The sequence below is a fragment of the Mixophyes fleayi genome, chromosome 12, assembly GCF_038048845.1.
Source record: "Mixophyes fleayi isolate aMixFle1 chromosome 12, aMixFle1.hap1, whole genome shotgun sequence".
NCBI lineage: Eukaryota > Metazoa > Chordata > Amphibia > Anura > Limnodynastidae > Mixophyes > Mixophyes fleayi.
Window position 1 is genome coordinate 47577509 of NC_134413.1, and position 16997 is coordinate 47594505.

At 40.3% G+C, this 16997-nt stretch overlaps 1 protein-coding gene across 1 annotated transcript; it reads right to left on the minus strand.

The window, feature by feature from the left end:
- Positions 1-266: 266 nt before the first annotated feature.
- THBS1 (thrombospondin 1) lies at positions 267-15759 on the minus strand. Its single transcript, XM_075192272.1, has 22 exons — positions 15611-15759; positions 14436-14523; positions 13333-13910; positions 13019-13094; positions 12665-12852; positions 12438-12566; positions 12192-12285; positions 11177-11350; positions 10271-10447; positions 9767-9940; positions 9550-9677; positions 9246-9398; positions 8563-8781; positions 8349-8456; positions 7668-7827; positions 7095-7213; positions 6057-6291; positions 5653-5880; positions 5271-5542; positions 5029-5126; positions 4257-4396; positions 267-1926 (listed from the first exon to the last, which is right to left on the minus strand). Exons 2-22 carry the CDS (start codon positions 14500-14502, stop codon positions 1919-1921), a joined length of 3525 nt encoding a protein of 1174 aa, XP_075048373.1. The 5' UTR covers positions 14503-14523; positions 15611-15759; the 3' UTR covers positions 267-1918.
- Between the last annotated feature and the right edge of the window lie 1238 nt (positions 15760-16997).

The following is a 16997-nucleotide window of genomic DNA, read 5'->3' on the forward strand; positions in this document are numbered from 1 at the left end:
GCACCTGTCTCTTTAAAAGAGAAAAAAGCTGTATCACTTCTTTAAAATCCTAAATCATTGATTTATAAAACCTAATCAGAACTCCATAAGAACTGTAAAATATATGATCTAATCCTTTACCACATACACCCGCCCAAATTCTAGCTTTCCAAATATGAATATGTGAATTTATAATGAAGGTTTACTTTAAGACCTTTGCAAAATATTAAGATAAAACGCTTGGTAACAATAGCTGGGGTGAACAAAAAACACTTTCAATAATTAAATACATTTCAGGATTTATTTTATATTTTAGGACAACGTTTGCTGTACAATTTACAAAAAAACAAGATAACATTTAAAATTGTGTACAAAAGGCATAGTTTTCTCTTTCTTTATCACAAACAAAAGTATAAACTGATATTACAAAACAGTTGGGGCAGATATTGCAAAGCTCTTTTCAAGTGCAAACAGTTTATACAAATAGGAGCAAAGGACACTACGGGAAGCACTTCCTCATAAATTATTTAAATAGCATATCTACAAAATACCCATAACACTAAACAGCAATACAAATAGAATCATTTATACAAAAAAAAGCAACAGAATTGCTAAAATATAGAAAAAAATATTACAATACTCTTTATTTAAAAAAGTTTAAAATACTTTCCTGGGGATACAAAGTCATTGCAACTATATACAGAACTGATTAACACTACAGTAGATTTTAAATGCTTGTTAAATATCTCTCTATTTTTTTCCCTCTTGAATCAAAGACATTTTTTGTTTCTCAGTCACACAATGAGGTAATATTTGTACATGAAGGTTTAAGTCTGCTGGTTTTCTCTTTTTTTTCTGTTTTCAGAGATGGACTGTCTACCTGCCACAGTGTAATTAGGATGTTATATGACTGTATGGAGACATATGGTTTACATTTGAATGTTTACCACAGACACTGAGCTGTACCTAAACTCTCCACCTCCCTTGCCTTGCTCTCCCTCTGGTTCCCTAGCCAGATCAACATGTTATGCAGCCGTGCCTCCAGATACCGTAACCAAACAGAGCAATAACCTAATCTACCTCTGTCTGTCAATCTCAAGTAAAAGCAAAATAAAATTACAATTTGATCTGTTTTTTGTTTCCCTGTATTCCTGAATTTCTGTCATCGACTGTTTTCATCGATCCTATTTCTCTCATATAAGTGCTACTTATTGTGTTGCACTGACAGATATGAATTATGTTGTGCAAATACCTTTTTTTGACAAAAACTGGAAGAAGTGCATGTTGTATCTGTTTAAACAGGCAAATAAAATGCATACACATTCACTCTTTTACACACACACACACACGCACACTCACTCACGCACTGTTTCTCTCGACCAGGCAGTGATTTATTGAGATATTTAAGTTGTCCACATCATAATACACTCACACTCATCAGTTCTAGCCCAGTCATAGCTACATCTGTAGACTACGTATCAATACATGGAGATTTTTTTGGAATTATTGCATCTCTCCTCTTTTGTGGTGAAGCAACCAATCCAGTAAAACATCAATTACTTGTGCACTCTTAGCTAGTTTGTTTGTATTTTGCTTCCAATATATAAACCTTTTATCGGTCATCTTGAGTTATATTTTTCTTTCTGTTGATAGCCTTCCTTGAGGCACTTTTAGGAGAAAGTCTATTGTACTATAGTAGATTTGTGCCTTCCAATAAAAAAACAACTTGATTGACCCCAAGAAGTAAATCATCTCATTAAGGAAATGTCCCTTCCTCCGTTCCAAGTTTTTGGAGTGATCTTTAGTTCCAACGAAAAATAAAAAAATACACAAAACAAAAAAGGAATGGAAGAAGTTGTCCAAGAGATGGAACAAATCTAATAATTCTGAAGGTGCTATGAGGTTTCCTTAACATTCACTGAATGTATAAGATGTGGAATTATGAGTCTGGAAGAAACAAGAGAAATAAAGGCATTACTTAAAGCAGTGGTTCCCAAACTTTTGCAGTTCGCGGCACCCTTAGAGTCTCCAAATTTTTTCAAGCCACCCCTCCAAAATAATTACTAAGCAGTCCTGTTTTAGAGATAAAAAAATTTGTAATAAGTATTTAGGTCACGACAGAAATACTTATTTAGTTGTATGCAAAAATGCCCCTCTGCATCCAGACACTCTGCCCCCTCTGCATCCAGGCACACTGCCCCCTCTGCAACCAGGCACACTGCCCCCTCTGCAACCAGGCACACTGCCCTCTCTCACGTTGCCCCCTCTGCCCTCTGTCCCCTCCTCTGCCCTCTGCGCTCTCTAACGCTGTCACCATCCTCTGCCCTCTCTCACGCTGTCACCCTCCTCTGCCATCTGCCCTCCTCCTCTGCTCTCTGTCTCCCTCCTCTGCTCTCTGCCCTCCTACTCTGCCATCTGCCCTCCTCCTCTGCTCTCTGTCCCCCTCCTCTGCCATCTGCCCTCCTCCTCTGCTCTCTGTTCCCCTCCTCTGCTCTCCTTCTCTGCCATCTGCCGTCCTCCTCTGCTCTCTGTCCCCCTCTGCTCTCTGCCCTCCTCCTCTGCCATCTGCCCTCCTCTGCTCTGTCCTCCTCCTCTGCCCTCTGTCCCCCTCCTCTGCCATCTGCCCTCCTCCTCTGCTCTCTGTCCCCCTCCTCTGCTCTCTGCCCTCCTTCTCTGCCATCTGCCCTCCTCCCCTGCTCTCTGTCCTCCTCCTCTGCTCTCTGTCCCCCTCCTCTGCCATCTGCCCTCCTCCTCTGCTCTCTGTTCCCCTCCTCTGCTCTCCTTCTCTGCCATCTGCCCTCCTCCTCTGCTCTCTGCTCCCCTCCTCTGCTCTCTGCCCTCCTCCTCTGCCATCTGCCCTCCTCCTCTGCTCTCTGTCCTCCTCCTCTGCCCTCTGTCCCCCTCCTCTGCCATCTGCCCTCCTCCTCTGCTCTCTGTCCCCCTCCTCTGCTCTCCTTCTCTGCCATCTGCCCTCCTCCTCTGCTCTCTGTCCCCCTCCTCTGCTCTCTGCCCTCCTCCTCTGCCATCTGCCCTCCTCCTCTGCTCTCTGTCCTCCTCCTCTGCCCTCTGTCCCCCTCCTCTGCCATCTGCCCTCCTCCTCTGCTCTCTGTCCCCCTCCTCTGCTCTCTGTCCCCCTCCACTGCCCCGCGCCAGGCGCCAGCTATAGAAAAAAAGAAGCAAACAGAAACTTACCAATCCGCGCAGCGCTAGGACCCTGCAGCCTCCTCTCTCGCGCAGCTGTCACTGATGTCGATATTCAGTGACAGCTGCGGGAGAGAGGAGGCTGCAGGGTCCTAGCGCCGTGTGGATTGGTACGTTTCTGTTTGCTTTCTTTTTTCTAGGGCTGGCCCGCGGCACCCCAGTGACAGCGCTGCGGCACCCCTGGGAGCCGCGGCGCACACTTTGGGAACCGCCGACTTAAAGTGTTTACTAAAATTATATTATATAAGATAATAAGCGTTATTTTCAATGTACCTAAGTAAACTTACTAACAAGGTTACGGGCTGGAGTTCATTAGCGATCACTGCTGTTGGCAACCTTAATGTTTACTTGCAATACAGTTGATTTGTGGCATCTATTTTATAGGCTAAACATCTCATGAATACAGGTCTAGCACAAAAATGGTTGCCTCCACTTAGGTAGGGGCGGTACAACTAGGTGACCTAAGATTGTTGCAGAGAGCACAGCACTTTAAGGGGTGCTTAGTACTGAATGTGTAGCATGCTGTCACCCCATTCTTTGTACCTAATGTCCCTGTACTGTCCTAACACTAGGCGCCGGCCAATGGCATGAAGAGGCAGCTGACAGCCTCTTACCTGTGAAGCTGCCAGCTGCTCGTCCTCCAAGTTCGTGATTGGCTGAGAGTGTGGTGCTGGGCTTTGTCATTCCCTGGACAACACTTTCAGTCTGAGGATGCTGACCACCATCAACCCCAAGCTCCTGAGGGGGGACTAGGGGCAGAGCCCCACATAGGGGGGAGCATCCGAGGAGGCGGTGGTGCCTAGGGCACTCCCACCAGCCCTGTCTTTCTTGTGAGGAGGTTATGGTTAGACTTTGGTCAAACCCCCAATGATGACATTATAAGAGAGCTAAAGGTGGATATTCACAGGTGGAACTTTAGGCATAGTTGCCTAATTTCAATATGAATTTGTGTTGCAGCAGTTTGAATTCTAGATGCAGATGTCAATAATTTTTATTAACACAATTTACTGCATACTTTTTATGGTGAAGGCTATGATCAATCTAATGACTGCACAGTATATTGATATTGTACTTACCTCTGCACTCATATTTGAGATCTGAGAAAAACACCATCTCTTGTGAAAAGACAAACAGTCCTAATCTTCCTCCAGCATATGTCTTATCGTAAATTGGTCCTGAGTCAGCCATGATTTTCTTCCCTTCATGCATTACAACACTAAAAAGAATTGAGAAACATAGTATTACATATACTGATTCAGGAGAGCCATAAATCAACATATATTGTGTAAATGGAGGGTCTTACAGTACAACAGTGAGAACAGCTGTGTCTGGTATCCAACTGCCAAACTAATAACTTGCAGCCAGCCAGAAGTTGCAGGTCTCTGAGCTAGTTCTTAGAGACCTACTAGAAAGTAAGTTTCCCTGCCAAAGTCATACTCCACACTTGTCCTCACTGGCACCAAAAGAGTTTATCAGGACACTGCAGTCATATAATCTAGGCAAACTATAGCCATTCTTTATAGATAAGTCATATTAGCTCACAGTGCTTATGTGTATCTATGCTGATTGTCCATGATGAATTCCATGTGTTAACATGTTGCCAGACAAAATATATGGCTAAATGCAATAGAATTAAAACTATAAAATGATTTTGTTGACTCTTGTGGCAAGATGTTCTTACTATTGCCACTTTTCAAAAGTGTTTACACAGTGAGAAAATATAATTAATACTTTAGTGTTCTAATTTTATATTCCAAAAAGGTCAAAGTATAAGTACATCTCCATTAAAAACATGGATATCATTATAACTATAATACGATCATTACAAGTCAGTATTTTCATCCATACCGAATGAAGCCAGTCTTTGGTCTGTGGGTTAAATGCCATCTGTAGGCTGTAAAATCTTTCCATCCTGTCTGACGTGGGTCATGCCACAGGGTACGAACCTGCAAAAAAAAAAAAATCACATACATATTTAAAGACCGTGCGAGTGCACTAATGCAGTGAGATCTTGAGTCTGTGCATTAAGTTCTGCAGTTTTTACTCATTTATTAAAACATTGTCGGTAAAATGTTTGGAGAGCTACATACCTGTCCTGGTGTGTTTCCGGTATGCCACAAAGCGTTACGTAAATGTTCTCCAGGTCCACTTGTTGAGTTCACAACTTTAATGGAGAGACCTGAGTAGCCTTGTGCTTTAGTTGGGGTTGTGTCCCAATAGGTCTGGGTGATTTGTTTCCACATAACCACATAAAATCTGCTACTTGACTGGTAGCCAAACACAAAGCCAGCATAATCATCATCTCTATCAGTGTTGATAAAGAAGGTGCCACTGAAGTCAACTCCGCTAAACTCATCAAAACCTTCAAAGAAAATAAAAGCAAGGTCAGGCCCTATCTGTTCGCTATCTACAATATATATAAGAAAGGTGGAATACAGGTGTATATTGAGTTGAACTTTTAATGGTACTTACCCACTGCAAGGCCAGGGTCACAATTAACGGTTTGTACCAGCTCTTTGCCCTGGTGTCTAACTACCCAGTTGGGATCAATCTGGGATGTTCCTTTAGGATCTAAAGGCACCATTTGGAATTTACGGAAGTCAGTTACACTGATGTCCACATTCTCTGGACAAACATCTTCAGCGTCTGGAATATTGTCATTGTCAAAGTCATATTGACAGACATCGCCACGTCCATCACCTGGAAGAGTTTAAGAGTAATCCTTGAATGTGATTCTTCTCTTTCCCATGCACCATATTCAAACATTGTAATGTTGTCAGTAATAATTTAAAACATGACCTTTTATATACATTACAAAAGTAATTTGTGACTTATCTTACAATTTCCTAACTAAAGCCAGCAATTTTTTGGCTTACCGTTGCTATCAATCTGATCACTGTTAGGCACCAATCTGCAATTATCTTTGTCATCTGGAATGCCATCATTGTCATCATCGTGATCACAAGCGTCACCCTTGCCATCCTTATCGTGATCAGCTTGGTTGGCATTTGGAACGTATGGGCAATTGTCCAGGTTATTCTGATGGCCATCTTCATCTATATCTTCATTGCTGTCACACGTATCTCCAATAAGATCCGAGTCCGAGTCAGTCTGGAAGACAATCAAGAATTGGAAATCATCAGTCATCGGCGTGAAGTGTGCATTGAGCAACGACATGAAGCCAAATGAATTTGGACTCTTCCCACAGACATCTACACAGACAATATAACGAATCACTGTCATGTGCTCTGCTATAACTTATGTGTCGTAACAGATCTGGGCTGCACAAACTTTCTAGGCTTAAGCGAAAGAAAGAGGAATTACATTAAGGGAACTTGTGGTGCTGCTTTTTGATGGCAAGCCATGGTAACTCTGCTAAGAGGTACTCAGCCAAGTAACGTATTAATAAATAAAAATCCCCTGGGTTCTTGGGAGTGGAATTACTAAATCCGGTGTCATACCTATAATACAGTTACTAAAGAGATTTTGTGGGAAATCATTTGTTGAAAGCAAAAAAAAAAAACTGAACTGTGTAATGCTTTGGGATTTATACGCATGTTCAGCTTAAAACTGAACAATAAAGTAAGATTAAAGAGGAAGGGGTTTACAAAAGTAGCTAATCCATGACGTGCAGAATGGCACGGACAGGGTCATCCAAACTATCAATCCTCATGGTCAGCTATGTACCCATGTATGTGGACCCTTCTGGCAGCAGCTCAAGGATGGAGACTTAAGAGTCAACCTGCTAAATCCTTAACAGTCAGAAAGGCATGAAAGCCATAGTGGTGGACATCAAAGTGAAATGGAAATATTGTTCATTGTAAATGCCAAAGATTGGTTTAATTCTGAGGTCCTGGCTTTAACCTGTTAGGTTACACTAAAACTGCTATAATAGATCTAAAAAGATACCTTACCTGCTCTGGGTTGTGTTCCATGGGGCAATTATCGCACTGATCTCCAACGCCATCTTTATCTGAATCTTTCTGGTCTACATTGTATACATACGCGCAATTGTCTTGCTCATTGAGGATCCCTGTAGAATCATAAAATATGTATTATGTTATTGGAATGTAACAACGGTATATTAAAAAATATTCATTAAAAAGGGCATCTACATTAAAATCGCACACATTATTTAGTATACTTGTGACTTCATACCACACGTCAGAAGGTGCAGAAAATATACAACTGTATCTATTTATGGGTTCCGATGGTTCAGCAACCAACACCAGTGTTGGAACTACTATTGGCGCAGCAGGTGCGGTGAACCGGGGACAAGGAGATAATGGAGCCCGCTGCATGGTGAACTAGAGGCAGAATTAGTGAGCTGTGGGCCCCCGTGCAGGGAAGCTGGAGGGATCCGGGGGCCTACAGCTCGTTAATTCCGCCTCTGACCAACACATTTGCCATCATAACATATATGTCTTTTTGGGCAATGTTTGTGCTAAGCCTTTAATGTCTAATAAGTCTTGTAAAAATACACAAACCATCTCCATCGATATCCACAGCACAGGCATCTCCTTCCCCGTTGGCATCTGTGTCGGCTTGGTCTGGGTTGTGGTTGTAAGGGCAGTTGTCACAACGATCACCCACATCATCACGGTCATAGTCGTATTGGGCAGGGTTGTATATAAATTGACAGTTGTCCTGCAGAAGGAAATAATGGTGTAAGGATTTGGCCATTTCATTTTCAAGCAATTGACCCAGTTAATATTTTCTACCTAGTCTCCAAACAGCAAAAATGTTTCTAATTCCATAGACATAACAGCTTGCATGTTTAACTACATGGATGTGATATTTTTAGCACAATCTAATGCCTCTGAAGTTTAGTAGGTCTAGCTGAAAAGTGTCACTTAAACGCCAGAATCTACGTATGGCATTTGACTATGGTAACATCTGCTTGTTTCAAACTTTGTGATCCTGCTGTTTGCAGGAAGCTTGAGGTCAACTTCACTTTCAAAGTTCAGCCTTAGCAAAACACTTCATAGTATAATCCTAGCCAAAAGATTTCACAATTTACTAGACAAATTTCACAACCACATGATATTTTCTGCTTGAAACCCCCCCAGCAGTGTTTACTTTCCAGCTGTTTTGTTTAACTCAATGAGAAGCAAAGAAACCCAATGCCTGTGGTTCTCAAAACATGAATATATCCTTTGTTTTCTTACCCTATCATCTGGGATTCCATCATTATCATCGTCGCTATCACAAGCATCTCCAATTCCATCCTTATCATAATCTTCTTGGCCTGAGTTGGGGAGGTTGGGGCAGTTGTCCTAGAATACAGAATACGGTTATGAATCTGCGCATACATATCTAATTATACTGTGATGCTTTTTATCATGTCTGCTTCCGATTGATAGCAATACTATACATGCTTACTTTTTTACAGTGATAGGTAGCATTAGCAACGCATGTGAGGTTCTCATTTGGCCATCCATCCAAATCGGTGTCTTCTCCACAGATGATGCCATTTCCAGCATATCCTGGCCTGCACTCACAGCGGAACATAGGATCAGTGTAATGGCCAAGGTAGATACATCTTGCGTTCTTGTTGCAGTCGTGTGTTCCATCTGTGCAAGGGTTTCGTGGCTTGCAGACCTAATATGCCAGAATAAAAGGATCAAGATCAGGATATCGAGCATAACATGTGTTAATCTTGTCACAGCTCAAATCTATATTGTACTCTACAGGAGGATAAGATATATTGGTAGTGACAGGCTCAGATTTTCAGCATCATATGCATATTATAGATGAGCAAAGTTGAGACAACATTTTCCGCAAAGCATTTTTTGCTGTGGACCTGCCTATTTTTGCAGTGGTGCAACGTTCCGGGAATACAAACGCAATGCCATTCCGCACTGTATTTGCATATTTGCAGTGTCTGTGGGATTTACAGTCCATGAATAGAACGCAGACACTTGCAGTCGTTTAATTCTGCTGCGTGATGTGTTTGGTGTAGGACTGGGAATAAATTCTGCCTATGAAATGTGCAAACTTTTGTCGCCCAATGAAAATGAGGTTTAGCTCATCTGTAATACATAAAGTCAGAAGTTCACACTTACCTGTTTGTTTGCAGTGGCGTCTTCAATTCTCTTGCCAAAAGGCTGTGTGCCCGTGAATCGTGGAGGGCAAGGGAGGCAATTGTACCCTGGCTCTGTATTCTCACATCTATGTACTCCATTAAGGTTAAAGCAGGCATCAGGTACCTCTTTGCACTATAGGGAAAATATTTAAGACACATGCCCATTTTTAAATATACTTGGCTTATTCTATCAGACACTTATATAATATATTCTTTAGAGCAGTTAAAATGTATCACTAGTGTAGAAGTCGTTTGTGAATGTTTATTGAACTGTTGTAACTCACCTCATCTACATCGGTACATTCAACGCCATTTCCCCTGTAACCTGTAGGGCAAGCACCGCATTTCCAAGAACCATCATCAAAGCTAGTGCATTTAACTCCAGCAAAGCAGGGATTAGACAGACACCCATCTAAAAAGAAGGCACATGTATTTGTTAAAAGTCTGCATAATATTGGCTAACAGTATTTAAATGTATCCTTGTGTGTGCTAACTGTTTACCGATTGGACAGTCCTGCTTGTTACAGATCCGGTTGTCTGCAATATCTCCAAGGCAGTCCTTACCACCATACTGGGGCTTGGGGTTATTGCAAAGACGCTCACGTTTTTGAACACCACCTCCACAGGTTACAGTGCACGTATCCCAGAGTGACCATGGTCCCCACTGACCATTAACTGAAAACAAAATATCAGAGAAAAGGTTAACTATAAGTTCATATTGTCCATATAAGTCATTTCTAAACAGCAGAATATGTGACATAATTAAGCATTTGTGGTAGAAACAAAGAAGAATCTATCAGAACACAGGCCTTTCCATTCGAATGACCTTTAGCAGAACTTCATATTCCACAAACATTGGAAAGTTGACATGATAAATTACTCTTTGTTTGCCTCAAATGTGCGTCATTTGACCTATAAGTCAGGCCATGGAATGTCAAAAATAAAGAGCCACAGAGAAAAGGATGGTAGCATGAAAAGCGTCACAGAGCAAAGAGTGACACTCACTTGGGCAAGGATCTTTCTGGCACGGCTTGTTCTCTCGTCCTTCTCCCACACACGGCCTGCCGTTCAGCTGAGGAACAGGTGAGTTGCAGAGACGGATTCTGGTTATCTGACCACTTCCACATGTCACTGAGCATGAGGACCAAGGAGACCAGTGGCTCCAACCACCATCTTGCTTAACTGGAAAACACAAAATAGGATATAAATGTTATTGTTTCACATCAATCCATCGGTGGAGACATATATCGTGAATGGTTGATCCATAAAAGAATTGTTCTTCGTAGTCATATGTGTGAAACCAACTTTCTGTGTGTTTTAGCTCTAGAGATGTGGTGGCCCCAAAACATAAAGCCTTCAAAGACCTCAAGGAACCTAAGAAGATTAAATTGGGCAGCACGATTCCTGACCATGGCCTTATCTGTGTGGAGTTTGTATGCTCTCCCCGTGTTTGCGTGGGTTTCCTCCGGGTGCTCCGGTTCCCTCCCACACTCCAAAAATATACTGGTAGGTTAATTGGCTGCTATCAAAAAATTGGCCCTATTCTCTCTTTGTCTGTGTGTGTGTGTGTGCGTTAGGGAATTTAGACTGTAAGCTCCAATGGGGCAGGGACTGATGTGAGTGAGTTCTCTGCACAGCGCTGCGGAATTAGTGCCACTATATAAATAACTGATGGTGATGATGATTAGTACTTAGAACTTCACTTGAAATACAACTAAAATGTGCATGTTTGAATGTAAATGTTGAAATAAAGAGTAGGAGGTGTTATAGGCAGACACTACCGCAAACTAAAGCCTTCTACCGCAAATAAAATCTAACGTAAATAACCTGCAAACTTGATAGACATTATATATGTTTTTATGATTAATAAATTTTTAATAATGTTTTAAAACAATAAATCGATTCACTCACATCTCTTGTCACATTCTTGGATATGACACGACCTGGTCTGGACAGAGGACCCTTCGCAGCGGTTATTAAGGCTGTCGCATGATCGACCCCTCTGTTGCACTCCGTGGCCACAGGTCACCGAGCATGGAGTCCAGTCCGACCATGGAGACCAGCCATCGTCAGGAGAATCGCTTGCTGAAAAGAGAAAGAAGAACTTGTATGAAGACAACATTATCCCAAATGCTTCTTGAAAAAACTAACTGCAAACAGCGACTTAGCGATCTTTTTCTAAATAGAAACGGATTTCTCCTTTAGTAAAACTGAGGCTTCAATTGTCATAAATCTAATTGGAAAATTATCTGCTGTAATGGAGATATAACATGGGATTTTGTTCCATTTAAAAGCTCAGTTTTATTAAATGCAGACGTGTCTGCTTCAGAGAATAAAGAAACAGACACATAAATTATTATAATTGGAAAAATGCTTAGTAGAAACATGAATTATTTTGGCTGTAAAAGTTGCGGATCTCCTGACTGGGAGTTCCATACATGCCAGGAAGATAGAAATATGAAGCGCGCAGGACTGAGCAGGTCTAACTATCAATGTTCAGCACTTGCAGCTGTACTACTCTCATAAGAACTATGTTATCTCTGTCCTGAATCAACTTGCTCAGCATTTACAAGATTAATATCTGCATATTTGTCATTATGGCTTTTGAAAATGAGATTTTAGGCCTGAGGCTGCAGATACACCTCCTAAACACACAACAGAAATGCTTAAGGAGGCATGCAATGTATATGAATTACCCATTTAATACATCAGAGGTGCAATGGGATCAAAAGATTTACTTTTCTTGTCTAGTCTAATGGTTAAAGTACATTATTTTTAAGCTTCAGAAGTCCACTTTATTCTGATGAGTCTATTGTGTTACTCCTAAAGCAATTACTCTTTAATGTTGTACTAGAAAATGACATTTGACGTGTTTTAACTAAATGTATCTGTGCATTTTCGAACAACTCTCTAGTCAACTACTTACGCCAACATCTGGGACAGCATTCCCCATCTGGAATGGAGGCATTGGTGCAGGGCATCAGAGGGCAGGACACTTTTCGGCAAACAATTGCTGAATTCTAAATAAACCATATTGGAATCTAGTAAACAACTGTGGCTGACTTTATGTTAGTTGCAATATTACAACATAAAATGACATTTGAATTAACCAATTTGATGGTAAAGTTATGGCGAGAATAGGCAAAAATAAATATTGCAAGAGGCTTATTACCTGGCATGTACACTCAGTGCAGCTGTCAATGGTCCACTCATCCATATTGTTGTATTTGACTCCACTGTGGATACATCCATCAATTGGTCTCACCTTCACCTCGTTAGCAAGAAGCATATTGTCTTGTCTCTAATAAAAGCAAGGACAGAAAGCAAAAATGATATATGGCTTTAAAATGCTTCAATGGTTTTTCTACAAACCAAGTGATGTCTCTAAATTGTACTTACCATTTTCTCTACTGTGTCCTGAAGAGTTACGATCAATCGCTTTAGACCTACAATCTCCAAGTACATATTGTTGATGTCGTCACAGGAAATGCCGCATACATAAGTGGGATCCTTTGTCTTGTGTCCAATGTAATTGGTGCGGATTGCTGGGCGCGAGTCATTTACTGAATTGTCCAAATCGTAATTTGCTGGACAAATGACACAGTGGCAGTGGTTAATAACTTCTTGCAAGCAGAAATGGGAGGTACAATATCATATGACGCTATAATTTTGGCAAAGCTTTAAGTGCATGATAGGACTACTGCTGGTGGTTTTACTTGTGTCTGCATGTAATCGTGAACGGATTATACTTACAACTTGAGCAGCCTTTGTTTCTCAGAATCACATCAATGCTGGTACCAAATATAAAACGCATGTTCTGAAGCACACCCTATTAAGACAGAACCAACAATTAGATTGCAGTAACTCAGTGGTACTATTTAACTAATATATTTACAGGATTTACTGAACGCTCAAGAAAAGCAGGAATATCCCAAAAAAACCATCCACTTCATCTATTTTTTTATATCACTTTTATTGACAATGCTGTAATGCTTTGTTCTATCAGTTTTTTTAGTTTGGCTATTTGAGGTTATTTACACTACTTGAGTTTTCTTTCTATGACTTACCTGGAAATTGTCTTTTACTCCTCCTTTTGCTACTCTTAGTTGAGCACTGCTTGCCAAGTCCCCATTGAGAACGTGATGGATGGGCACATCCAATTCAGCATTTTCCATCTTGTCACAACCCACATAAAGCTGAGCTCGATCTTCCTGTATGAAGAGGGTAATGTTCTTCCAATGGCCAGTGGCCAGCTTAGCTTCTTCAACAGACACTACTTGCTGCTTATCTTCCCCACTCATACTCAAGTCTAAAGTTCCAGCTTCACCATTGGATGTTAGACTAAAGATATGGCCTTTGCCATCTTTCCTTTCAATAGACAAAAGTGCTCCTCTGGTCTTCTTTACTTGACGTAAAGTGGCCAACAAGATAAAGCCCCGTTCAGCTCTAACGGCATCCAACAAATCTTGAAATTTATCTTCTGGAACTGGTGGTATAAGATTGGGCTTTTCAATTCTATAGGCTGGGCTTGATGAATCGGGACCCTTCACTAACAGGACTCCTTGAGGTTTGCGGTTGCCAGGCTTACGGTTGAGTCCGGTTAGCTCAAACAGATCATACACGCTGTTGTCCTCTGCTCCATTCTCTGTGGTGGCAACGAAAAATATGAATGTTAAACGACCAAAAACGAAAGCGAAGGACTTTCAAAAGATTTCATAAGATCTGGAAAATTTATACTGAATAAAATTCAAAATAGTTTTGTTTTAAGACTGTCTTATTCTTATGTCATCTGTTTCCAATACTTGATAGCCAATTCTAAGACCTTGAAACTTGAAAATGCTGCCCACCTACTACACCAAGAGACCAACTCTGATTACATTACCACGATATATATATATATATATATATATATATATATATATATATATATCTATCTATCTATATCCATATATATACACATATCTCTCTCTCTCTCTCTCTCTCTCTCTCTCTCTCTATATATATATATATATATATATATATATAGTAGCATCTGGCTGGTTTGTACAATAATTTCCTATAGTATGGGAAACTGTAATTCACATTTAATTAATACCATAGCAATGCATTACTATTTCCTGCATGAGCTGCATAGCTATAGCTCTCTGGGTCATATTGTAACATATCTTACCTGATGCTTGCTTTGTGTGAGGAACAGCCAGCATTAATAGTAGGAAAATACCCTTCATTATCCCCATTCTGAAGACCAGTGGTGGTTTCTAAACAAAATAGAAATGTATGTCTTAAAGAAATATATTTATAAAACATCAGTATGCAATATATCTTTAACTATTCAAATGCTGAACTAATCAATACAACAGTCCATGGTACATACCAAATTGTAATCAACATCTTGTAACAATGAGGTTTTATTACATTGTGAATTACAAAGTGTCACAGCAGAGCAGGTATGCCGTATGCACTTACACTGGACAAAGTCTAACACACAAAAAAAATTAGTAATGCATTATGTCAGCAACATTTAACGGGACTGTAACCAAATAATCAAACAGCAAGTAGACCATTCTCTACATGTTCAATGACATAGACAGTAGACAACATTCTGGAGCAGATTCTTTGTAAAGATAAAGTAAAAAATAAATTAGGACCACATAGAAAAGTAAGCACATGTAGCATTCAACAGCTCAATAACAACATAAACTATACTATATAGAAGCCAGCATGATTATTGTAACCAGAGGCTATAAAATAGGAAAAGCCAATTATTGTGTTATACAGTATATAGTAAAATGTTAGAAAAAAATGTTCCCCAGTGGCATGCTAAGTTTCATTTTATGTGTAAAAAGGGTCCCCTATGAAATATTAAATATAAAAAAGCTAATTATTGATTGCTAACATAGCATATTACCTAAAATAGCTCCACTATCCGAAAGCTACACCTTAATACAAGACACACAATGCAGTCAGGCTTCTCAAATTTCTTGCAATTTACAGTATGAATAAAAACATATGAATCTCCCTAAACACACACACACACACACACACACACACACACACACACACACACACACACACACACACACATATTAGCAAAAACAGCAAACCACTTCACAGTGTTATATACGGTAGAATAGGCTTCGCTCTAATTAATACCAATGAAATAACTCACTATCAGTGCACCTATGATATAAAATCTTGTCCTCTAAGAGAAATGACTGAAAGCATCTGCACACTGCTTCTGTCTACTGCTAGCTAACAAGTCACCAACTATGCGTTTCTCCAGTACAATAAATTAAGCAGAGACTTATATGTAGCAATAACAATCAAACCACTCTGTCCCCTTACATTCTTCTGCTACAAGTGTAGTTAAGTCCTTCTTGGTGTCTGTGGTAGTAGATTTCTTCTGCCTGGGTTAATGTGAGGCTGCTGTGCGCTCTATATTCCTCTGTGTGCGCTCTCCATGCGTTCTGATTTCTGAGCAGCTCTGCACTCAATATAAAGGAGCCCTTACATTCCTGGAATGTCCCCTGGCCAATCAGAGCCAGACAGGCAGGAAACTGGCTCCTGTTTATTCTATTACCTCACAACATGAGGGAGAGACACAACTATCACATACAAACTGGCTCTGATGCATGCTGTGGAATTTCTAAATTACACAGCTGCATTTTTTTTTTATAATACGAGGATATCCAATAAAGGCATGCAGGGAAAGTAACATAAAAGTGCCCTCAGACTGCATAGCACAGACAGGGCCATCTTAACAACATTATGGGCCCCCGGGCAAAGCAGTGCACCGGGGCCCCTACATATATATATATATATATATATATATATATATATATAGATGTATAGAGATACAGATATAAATATATAGAGATATAGATAGATAGATGTAATTGCTCAGTGACCCTTGAAGGTGTTTTTTTGCAGTTTTTTTCTTTTGCAGGATTATTTATTCTAATTAAGAGCCCTGCCTCTGGCGCCCCCTTGCCCGTGGGGCCTCCGGGCACCTAACTAGCCATCGTGCCCAATGGAAAAGATGGCCCTGAGCACAGAGGGTATTTGACTTTTGGGGATCCACTTCTTTTTACTGTCAATCTGACAATCCAGGTCTTATGTCATCATCATCATCAACATTTAATTCTATAGTGCCAGCAAATTCCATAGAGCTTTACAATTCACAATTATGTGTACCATTTGCAGCATAACTTGCTAAAGAAACATAATTTGTTTTTATTTTGCACATTAAATAATAATATACTGTTCTGAACTATATTCAAAACACGGTGGATCGTGGTAAGCCCGGCAAATGTGGCAGGAGGGCACCCCGCCAGCCCACCTGCGCCGATTTTTTTTTTATTCTGGCACATTAACAACTGATCCTTAAAATAAAATATGTTTGAATTGGAGATATAAAGTTCAGTGCTTTAATATGCACATACAAACACCACAAGAGGTGCAACTATTATTAGCTGGTTTTTTTTAAGAATGTTATGGGTCTCCTGGATTAAAACAACAAAATGATGTATATATTCTTAATACAATATCAGAATTGGGGCTATATTTACTAAACTGTGGGTTTGAAAAAGAGGAGATGTTGCATATAGCAACCAATCAGATTCTAGTTATCATTTATTTAGTACATTCTACAAAATGACAGCTAGAAGCTGACTGGATGCTACAGGCAACATCTCCACTTTACTCCATTTACTAAAACTGCAGTTTTGTAAAT